General features: G+C 49.8%; 1 protein-coding gene across 1 annotated transcript; it reads left to right on the forward strand.

The window, feature by feature from the left end:
• Nucleotides 1-254: 254 nt before the first annotated feature.
• Nucleotides 255-1,136, forward strand: EI90DRAFT_3115937 (uncharacterized protein; the record flags this gene model as incomplete). Its single annotated transcript, XM_039062841.1, has 2 exons — nucleotides 255-311; nucleotides 375-1,136. 2 exons carry the CDS (start codon nucleotides 255-257, stop codon nucleotides 1,134-1,136), a joined length of 819 nt encoding a protein of 272 aa, XP_038922718.1.
• Between the last annotated feature and the right edge of the window lie 9,675 nt (nucleotides 1,137-10,811).

Here is a 10,811-nt window from a genome sequence, read left to right on the forward strand (position 1 = left end):
CCATGGAGTTGTAGAAAGAGAGCTACTTAACGACTTCGTGGAATCCAAATTTTATTATATTTTTTTTTCATTGAGCTGGACTTAATATATTTCCTGACACTGTATTCCGACTCTAAACCCAACTTTCACAGTAAAAAAAAATTCACAAGTCTGATATTTGTGGGCATGGGCGAGTAAAACTGAATTGCGGCCTTTGCCGAATACAAAAAAGGAAACCAAAGTGAACATATCCCTTTTCCCTCCAAAGCTTGTTCATGCCGATACGCAGGAAGCGCTGCCTAGCAAATAACCTTGGGGGATACTCTAGGAAGGTAGGGAGTTGTTTAGTTTTTTTTTTTTTTTAATTGACAGAAACTTTATATGCGCTCACCTAGAAAATATGTCTTAGTCCGACACCGACACCCCAGCATGAATGTATGCAGCAAGGAACAGCAAATGACACTCTTGCATATGACATTCTCGATACCGACAATTTCAATATCGAACTAGACAGCAACAGTAGTGGAAGTCAGTTCGGTGATGACAACTTTGATGAAAACATTGATGACACCCCAATCCCTCCTCCGAAAAATGCTCTGTTTGAGCGTCTGTCTCAGTCCCAAATAGCTCTGTCCCATCTAGTCAGCAAGTGTGGTGCAATAGCAGGAAACAAGGTCCATTATGCTGGGGCCACAATCAACAGCATCCCAGCAGAGCGGACCAAATATCTCCATGCAGCCAAACAACGGGCTACAAAGAAAAAAGTGAACAAGATGATCCAAAAGACAATGATTGACAAGAGAAAGCGGACTATATGCGATCATTTCCCCCCCAACAACATGCCTGACTCCCATTCCCACTTCCCCAATCATAAACCCATTGTTGTCAGTGACTCGGACACTGAGAGTGAAAACAATCAGGGTGAAATCGACAGTGATCTTGATGATTGCCACAGTGTTTTGGGTCGCGATAACTTTGAGATCAATGATGTGTCACCAACCCCAAGCGCGAGTCTGAGTCTACCACCTGAATCACTCACAGCAACCAATCCACAAAGCCCCTATGTCCCATGTCAGCGCGCATTACCACAAACAGCTGAACAAATTGGAATGGACTCATTGCATGAAGTAGTGGCAAATGAGGATGACCCCGCATGAACTTCTCACTGCCACTCCCATCCATTTGTCCCTCCCCCCTCCCGAAAAGATGTTGACAAGGCTGCTGAAAAAATCAGTGAAATTGTCCATCCCCATAGGAAAGGCCCTGGTCATAAGCACGCAGATCTGGACAACTTAATGCGAATGAGACTGGAGCAAATGCTCCAGTTGCTCCATCTATACAGCTCTGGCCAAGTGAGTTCACCCAGTGAAATGGGTTGGATCCAGGCTTCAGAGTGGATTGCAATCTCATGGAACTGTGGGCCATCATATGCATCTCGGCTGCGAAAGTGGTGCCGTGATTTCTTGGCCGATTCCAAAACAATCCCAATGAACCCCTATGGAAAGTGGAAGGAATCCATACTTGTGACAGACGAGGATCTTAGACGTGAGATTGAGGCTCACCTTCGGAGTCTTGGTCCATACATCTCAGCAATGGATGTTGTCCAGTTCCTGAACACCCCAGAAATGCGTGAGCGCTTGAACCAAGAAAAACCCATATCTGTCCGAACAGGCCAACGGTGGCTGAAGGGGATGGGTTATCACTGGCAGAGGGAGAAAAGGGGTCAGTATTCTGATGGGCATGAACGCGAGGATGTGGTGCAATATTGGCAGCACATGTTTCTGCCCGCAATGGCTGAATATGGAGAGTTGATGAGAAAATGGAATGAAAATGGGGAGGAAGAACCTGATTCCACATCAGGGCGTCGCACTGTGGTGTGGTTTCATGACGAATCGATTTTCTATGCACATGATCGTCGGAAAGTCCGTTGGGTCCACAAGTCAGAGACCACAAAGCCCTATGCGAAGGGAGAAGGCACATCAGTCATGATCACGGACTTTGTCTCTGCTGATTATGGTTGGTTGGAGGGTCAGGATGGTCACAGTGCTCGTGTCATACTCAAGCCAGGAAGTAATCGAGATGGGTACTTCACAAATGGTGATGTGATTGAACAAGCGTCGAAGGCCATGGAGATAATGAGGGAGTGCTATCCAAATGATGACCATGTCCTCATTTTTGATAATGCTCATACTCATGCCAAGCGTGCTGATGATGCCTTGTCAGCAACAGAGATGCCAAAGGGTCCTAAGCTGGGTTGGGGGGTGTCTGTGACTGCGTGGGATGAAAGTGGAGCAGTGATATACCGGCCTGATGGGAAACCCAAAATGGAAACTAAGCCAATGGTGGACACGACTTGGAATGGCCAAATACAACACCTTTATTACCCAGATGATCACCCCAAGTATCCTGGATACTTCAAAGGGATGGCCAAAATATTGGAAGAGTGGGGTTACAATGTCACTGGGCTTCACGCTCAGTGTGATAAATTCAAATGTCGTGGAACAGCAGCACAATGCTGCTGCCACAACATTCTTTTCCATTCAGATGATTTTCTTAACATCAAGTCTATCCTTCAAACATACTGTGAGGCTGCTGGATCTGGTATTCTCTTCCTCCCAAAATTTCATTGTGAACTTAACTTCATTGAACAAGTATGGGGTTATTCCAAGCACGTCTATCGTGAATTTCCACTATCATCAAAGGTTGGAGATGTTGAAATCAATGCACAGAAGGCATTTGTCAGGGCACACCCACCTGACCCCACGTTGTGCCCCACGCCGTACTGTTCTACTCTGCAACCCCCGCTATCAGCCCCGTCCCTCCTTCCTCACTTTTCCCCTTTTCTCTCTATTTCTATTCTACGGTCGACTTCCCTTTTCTCCATGTACCACTACATACCTAACCCCGTTTGCCTGATTGCTGCACACGCCGCGCACACTCCTGCCTACTGAACAGCCGCCTCCGGGATCTCCCACGGAGACACCCAGGGAGGTGCGGCTGTGCGCGGAGATGACATGGCCTCCTCCACGTGACCCTGACCGCATGTATATAATAGCGCCTGGGGTGGGAACAGAAGAAGCAGCCTTCTTCTCAACTTCCCACTTCAGGTAAGTACCATAGCTTTTCCCTTTTAATGATAACTCAACTTCCCACTTCAGTGGTCAGGGACGCTCACCCCACGACGGGATCGCTGCTATGCACAGCCGCTATCCGTCCCACCGAGTCCCACATGCAGGGACCTCACCGCTTTCGGAGCTGTCCCTGACAGCAGAAGAAGGCTTCAACCTCATCTCCCCTGCCTCCCCCGCTATGGTGACCGAAGAGCAGTACGATGAACTGCTGTCCCGATTCCACGAGCTCCAGGCCATCGTAGAGAGCCAAGCTCAGAACCAGCCCCCAGCCGCGCCTGCACCGGCGCTGGTCCCCGCACCAACACCTGCACCCGCCCCTAGACCCACACTGCCTAAAGTCGCCCCCCCCACTGCCTTCTCTGGAGCAGCCGAAGACCTTGACCGCTTCAAGGCTGAATGCGGCATATACTTCCATGTCCGAGCAGTGGAATTCCCCAACCCGCTTTCCCAGATCCTCTTTGTCCTGTCCTACATGAAGGGAGGGACTGCAGGGGCGTGGGCGACGCAGTGCACCATCACGCTGCTGACGACGGGCTCCCCCCGACTCACCATGGACGAGTTCAACACGGAACTCGATGCCATGTTCCAAGACCCAAACCGCAAGGCCACAGCCAGACAGAAGCTGGCCACTCTGCGGCAGGGCACCGACTCCGTGGATAAGATCATCCAGGAGTTTGAGATCCTCGGACCCGCCTCGCGGCTAAGGGATGTGGGGCTAGTGGATCGCTTCGAACAGGCGATCAACTCCCGGTTCCGTGAAAGCATTTACCACCTCCGCCCCATGCCAACCACCTGGGCCAAGTGGAAATGCGAGGCCAGCCTCCTTGACAACCAGTGGCGGCGTTTCCAGGCAATGCAACCCTGCTTAGCCCCACCAGGCCCCCACTCCCTGCCACTCTCCTGCAGCCACGCCCTGCACCCATTGCCACTGCACCTCAGCCCCCTGTGCCCCGCCCTGCAGCAGGAGCAGGGCCACAACCCATGGACCTCGACCGCTTGAGGATCGACCAGAGGCGAAACAGGCTGTGTTACAATTGCAACACACCAGGGCACATCGCACGGGATTGCCCGCAACTGAAAACCCACCAAGCCAGATGGATGCACCCTGAAGATCTCAGAGCGCTCATGGAGGGGCTGAGGAGACAGTTGGTAGACAGACCAGAGGCAGAGGGAGAAGGGCAGGAAGCGGAGGCCCAAGAGGATTTTCAGGAAGGCGACCGGTGAGGGACGCGTCCCGGCCACCTGCAGGCGATAGTACCAACTCGTGTAGATACCGTGAGGCACCTAAGTCGGCGCCGACGTCTAAATTCCACCGAGTCATCGCCAAGAAAAAGAGGAAAACCGCGTCCTCGAACAAAGAGATACCAAGCGCAGCGCCGGAGGTAGCGGTCCCGCCACCCGCTATCTATGTGCTGTCGAAGCAACCCCCCAGATCCCTCAACCTAGCCGTAAAGCTAACCACCTTGACCTCCCTTGCTACCATCTCTGTATCGGCCCTCTTAGACTCAGGAGCCACTGGGAACTTCGTGAGCCCTGAGTTCGTCAGAAAGCACAGGCTCGAGACAACCCCACTCCCCCAACCCATCCCTGTCCACAACATTGATGGGACCCCAAATGAGAACAGGGCCATAACTGAGGAGCTAGAGGCCCTCCTGACATTCGGATGGCACACGGAGTGGGCCCGCTTCGCTGTTGCAAACCTGGGGCAGCAGTCCCTCATCATAGGCCATTCGTGGTTGCTGCACCACAACCCAGAGGTAGACTGGACGCGGCAAAAGGTCAGTATGTCTCGCTGCCCATCCTCCTGCCAGTCGACGCGAGGACATGCCGACCAGGACCCCGTAGTGGAGCCAGGGGATGGGATTTACGCTGCTATCATCCCTCCGGGGTGGGGACACGAACTGAGAGCGACCACGACTCTGTCTCAGCGGATGGCCCAGGAAGCCCGCGAACCGGAAGCAGAGCCTGCGCCGTTTGAGGCGCTGGTCCCAGAGCAGTACCAGGACTTCCGGGATGTATTCTCGAAAGAGGCCTTCGACCAGCTGCCCCCATGGAAGCCCTGGGACCACGCAATAGACCTGGTGCCAGATGCCAAGCTCCTGAGAGGGAGAACCTTCCCCCTGTTGCAGCCAGAGCAGAAGGAACTAGACAAGTTCCTGCACGAGAACCTGCGGAACAGGCGCATACAGGCGTCCAAATCCCCAATGGGAGCCCCAGTCTTCTTTGTCAAGAAGAAGGATGGAACGTTGCGCCTAGTCCAGGATTACCGGAAGCTCAACGAGATCACGGTCAAAAACTCGTACCCCCTCCCTCTCATTTCGGACGTCCTCGCATGCCTCCGAAACGCCAAATACTTCTCAGCGCTAGATCTGCATTGGGGATTTAACAACATCCACATCAAGGACGGTGACGAGTGGAAGGCAGCGTTTTCGACCAACCACAGGCTATTCAAGCCCACCGTCATGTTCTTTGGCCTGTGTAACTCCCCAGCGACCTTCCAAACAATGATGAACGACATCCTCCGGGACTTCATCGACCGGGAGGTCGTCATCTGCTACATGGACGACATTTTGATCTTCACTGCCACCCTGGAAGAGCACCAGAGAGTCGTCCAAGAAGTTCTGGAGACGCTGCGGAAGCGGAGACTCTTCTTAAAACTGGAGAAGTGTAAGTTTGAGCGGAAACGGATCAAGTACCTCGGCCTCATTATCGCCGAGGGAAGCATCGCGATGGATCCTGTGAAAGTCCGCGGAGTTCTTGACTGGCCAACCCCAACCAAGGTCAAAGAAGTACAGTCCTTCTTGGGGTTTGTCAACTTTTACCGCCGGTTTATTAAAGACTTCTCCAAGACCGCCCGCCCCCTCCACGCGCTGACTCGTAAAACCAAGGCATGGGCCTGGGGACCAGACAAGGACCATGCTTTCCGCGCCCTTAAAGACGCCGTTACCTCCACCCCGGTCCTTGCCTTCCCTGCCGATACCGGTCGTTTCAAACTCGAGTGTGATGCCTCCAACTTCACCACTGGAGCAGTACTGTCCCAGCTCCAGATGGACAGAGAGTTCCACCCTGTAGCCTTCATGTCCAAAGGTTTCACGGATGTGGAGCGTAACTACGAAGTCTACGACAAGGAGATGCTCGCAATAGTGCGTGCCCTCGAGGAGTGGCAGCATTTCCTACAAGGAGCAGAGGAGAAAGTCGAGGTCTACACCGACCACCGCAACTTAGGATATTTCCGCACCGCACAATGGCTGAACCGATGCCAAGCATGGTGTAGGAGAAATAACGGTCACACTATGGAAACCCATTATGGAAATATGCCAGATAAATCACAAAACCTCATACAACAAGTGGATATAAGAAAACTGAAGGAAACGAATTTTTACGAATTTTGACGAATTATTATGACTATATGCGATAAATTGAAAGAAAAAAAAATAGCAAAAATACTTCAAGCTTACCATCAACGAGACGGAATTCCCGGGGGAATTTATAGCAAATATTAAAACAAGAATTAGGACAATCGACCAAGATTTGACTATAAAAACAATCAGAGAACCTCCATGGAAACTACTTTCCCATGTCCGCACGTGTAGCCAAGGATGGAAGTACCACGGAACAAGGATTCCTTAGGAACTAATGCAAAATTCAAAGTCATGTTTATAATAGGAAATGTAGATGTCCCCCAAACGAACCCAATGAAGGTAATTACAGGGAAAACTACCCATAAACGATGGAGATATGACTAAAACTCCTGCAAAACGAGGACAATATCTAAAAGGCAAGCGCGAAAATTAACCAGTAACGACCGAGACAAGCTTGATAAGCCATTAGAAAGGAAGGGATCTAATCTTAATCCTCCCAAATTTTTATAATAAAAGGATCATGCGTTAATAAGATATCCAATAACGGGAATAGCGACATCAAAAGTCCGAGCTCAGGGAAAAGACGATGTTTGCGTAGGATCCATAATCAAAACATACAACGAGATTTACACGGAAATTATTAAAAATGGGGAACTATAGTTATGCAAATTTTCAGCCCAAACGGTCCAGCCGTTGTGAAGTTATACCCATGATGGGAATATAGAAATCTGCATCATGTGTAATGACACGTGAGGGTGGCGATGCGCAGGGAACCGGCCGTCGGAACCGAGATCCGCACTTCAGCAGATCGCGAAGACCAATTTCCGTCCAAATAAGGAAGAGCCCAGTCAAAACAAAGCACGGAAAGTGCAAAACAACCTTAGATCATGAGGGAAAAATCTGAAATAAATGACAGAAGCCCATATGAAAGAAATAAAAACCCGTGCATATCATAAATCCCGAACAATTAAATGGAAACGGCGCCCACATACGAACGACTATGGGAATGATGCACATGATTACCGAATGTGCGCGCGAACTTTTGCTAACTCAACGAATACCAGGAAATAGGACACAACCTTAGTACCATTGGAAAGGTGGGAATAAATGAAAATTTATGATACCAAGAACGTGAGAAAACATCCAGAAATGAATGAGATATAGGGACATGAAGTTAGAAACCTGAAAACACGCGGGAAAACAGCTTCAAGAGGTCCAGAGTCCTAAATAAAATACATAGAAATATGATATCTTCAAGGACGACCTACTATAACAACGAACAATACATATGGAGGATTAGGATGTGATAATACAAAGGGGAATCAGGGAATATGAACGAAATTCACAAAAACCACTAAACTACGACGGACCATGGCAGGAATTTTAGGGAACAATATTCTAATGAGGTGGAGAGCTATAACACATTCGTTTGAGTAATTCTTGACTACTAGCAACTTTTTCTTTCAGTTTTAAACCTGAATAATTCACTCATTTACCATTTCAGTCTCATTTTAACTAAATGTCACTAAATAAAAATGGAATAAATCAGCTGAAGGTCTCAGCACAGCCGTACGCATAGTAATGCGAAGTTTGAATTCAGAATCATCGAGTCATAGCAAATTTAATGGTCTGACCGCAGTAGAACTGCAGTTCAGCACAGCAAAAGCGCAGTAGAACTATAGCGTGAAAATTTCATTTTTTATTCAGTTTGAGAAAAATACACTGTAAATAAATCCTGTAAATAGAAGGTAGAGCGTGAAAAAGGAAGGTGACCCAAGGAGTATAAAAGGGAGACCCTTTCTGCGACTTTTCGCCCCCCTTAGAGAAGTAAGAAAATAGAGTATTATTTTTCTCAAGCATTTCTGGTTGTCACTCCAGTGCGAAAAAGTGATATACAGTTAAGATTGCCACTGTAGTAAAAGGCAGCAATTAAGGAGAGAAATATTAAGTAGATATTTCAACAGGAGAGCTGGTTAACACTCCAGATTTCAAAGTGTAAACACAAAACAGTTATCTTGCTACTGTTAAAACAAGCAATAAAATAAGACAAAAATAAAATAAACCCAAGGGACACTCCAGATACAATCCAAATTCATTAACTGAATAGAATCTTTGAAACTTCACCAAGTAGAAGATTAAATTCAAGTTTAAATCCAAATTAAACAACGCTACACAGAATTACACCTAGACAAATTAATAAATTCCAATAAAGAAACAGCTCCGCAGGGCTCGGTTTATCTGTAAGTCAATTCCCAGGAATTTTAAAACTAACCCATAAAAATAGAATTAGCCAAAACACTCGGATTGGTACTATATTTACAATAAATAACACTAGTACATTTCCCCATCCTAACTAAAGAACCAGGGAACAGCTTGGTGGTGGTCTCGTTTGAACCTCCCAACTGACCCTCCTCCGTTCTCTCCTTCAACGGTGGTCCCTTTCCCTCTCCCAATTCCACTTCACCCTCATCCACCGCCCCGGGAGACTCATGGGAAAGCCGGACGTGCTCTCCCGCCGCACGGACCACCCGAAAGGCAAGGACGACAATGATGGGCTGACCCTCCTCCAACCTGCTTGGTTCGAAGCCCGTGCAGTGGAGGCAGTCTTGGTGGAGGGTGAGGAGACGACTATCCTCGAGAGGATTAGCAGGGCAAAAGACCTGGATGAGAAGGTGGTGAAGGTGATGCGGGAACTTGGGGAAGGCATGCTGAGATCAGACGAGTGGGAGAAGCAAGGAGAGCTGGTTCTGTATAGAGGAAAAGTATACGTGCCGAAAGACCCGCAACTCCGCCATGACTTGGTGCAATTGCACCATGACGCGTGGGCGATGGGGCACCCAGGGTGGTGGAAAACCCTGGAACTCGTCTCCCGCGACTACTGGTGGCCACGGATGGCGGAGTATGTCAGGCGGTATGTACGCAGATGTGACACCTGTAACCGTGTCAAATCCTTCCCCTCCCGTAAAGTGGGGAAGCTCATCCCGAACAAGATCCCCGCTCGCTGCTGGCAAGTGATCTCGGTGGACATGATTGGAGAACTCCCCGAGTCAAAGGGTTACAATGCCGTGCTGGTCGTAGTGGATCGCCTATCCAAACGCATCCATGCAATCCCAACAGTGACAACGGTGGACTCAGCAGGAATCGTGCGGCTTTTCCTTGAACACGTCTGGAAGCACCACAGCCTCCCCGAGGAAATCCTCAGCGACAGAGGGAGCACCTTCGTCTCATGCTTCTCGAAAGAACTCGCGGACCTCCTCAGCGTCAAGCTCACCCCTTCGACCCCTTATCACCCCCAAACGGATGGGCAGACAGAACGAGTAAACCAAGAAGTGGAAGCCTACCTTCGGGTATTTGTCAACCACTGCCAAGATGATTGGGCGGACTGGCTCCCGCTAGTGGAGTTCGCCTATAACAACTGCGTCCACTCCTCCACCTGCTGTACCCCTTTTGAGCTCGACACCGGCCAACACCCCAGGATGGGGACAGAGCCCACATGCACATCTGAGGTGGAAGCTGCTGATGCCTTCTCGTCGAGGATGATGAAGATGCAGGAAGAGGCGAAAGCGGCGCTAGAGCATGCGGCGGACGAGATGGCCCACTACTACGACCGGAACCGTGAGGTGGCCCCTATGTACCAAGAAGGCGACCAGGTCTGGCTCAGCACCCAGAATTACACAACCAATCGCCCAACCAAGAAGCTAGACCATAAATGGACTGGCCCCTTCATGATCGTTAAAGTCATCTCCCCCGCCGCCGTCAAACTCCGGCTCACCGCCCAACAAAGGGGGATCCACCCAGTTGTATCCGTGACGAACATCAGACCACACTGCCCTGATGAAATCGCAGAACACCCCGCTGGCCCCCGCCCAGGCCCGGACCTCATAGATGGAGAAGAGGAGTATGAGGTCAAGAAAATCCTGGACTCTAAGTGGCTACACCGAAAACTCCGATACCTGGTAAAGTATACAGGCTGGCCACACTCGGAAAACCAATGGCTCACGCGCGACCACCTGACCCACGCCTCCGACCTAGTTGAGGAGTTCCATCGAATGCACCCCCACACCCCGGGGAGAGAGAAGGAGAACCGCCCAGCCGCTTCGAGGCAAAGCGGCTTAATGTCAGGGCAATAGCCCCGAACCCCGAGTCACATGTAAACTAGATACATATAGTCACGTGGACAAGCGGGAACCTCCGGGTAACCGCTTACACACCACCGTAAAATACACCATCTTGTATCACTTACAGCCTTGTGTGCTGAGCAACCCTAAGACCTCACACTTTTTTAAGTGCATGAGGTGTGTTTTACAACACAACCCACAACTACACAATCTCAACATCT

This window comes from Cantharellus anzutake (genome assembly GCF_015039405.1).
Source record: "Cantharellus anzutake strain C23 chromosome Unknown EI90scaffold_3, whole genome shotgun sequence".
Classification (NCBI taxonomy): domain Eukaryota; kingdom Fungi; phylum Basidiomycota; class Agaricomycetes; order Cantharellales; family Hydnaceae; genus Cantharellus; species Cantharellus anzutake.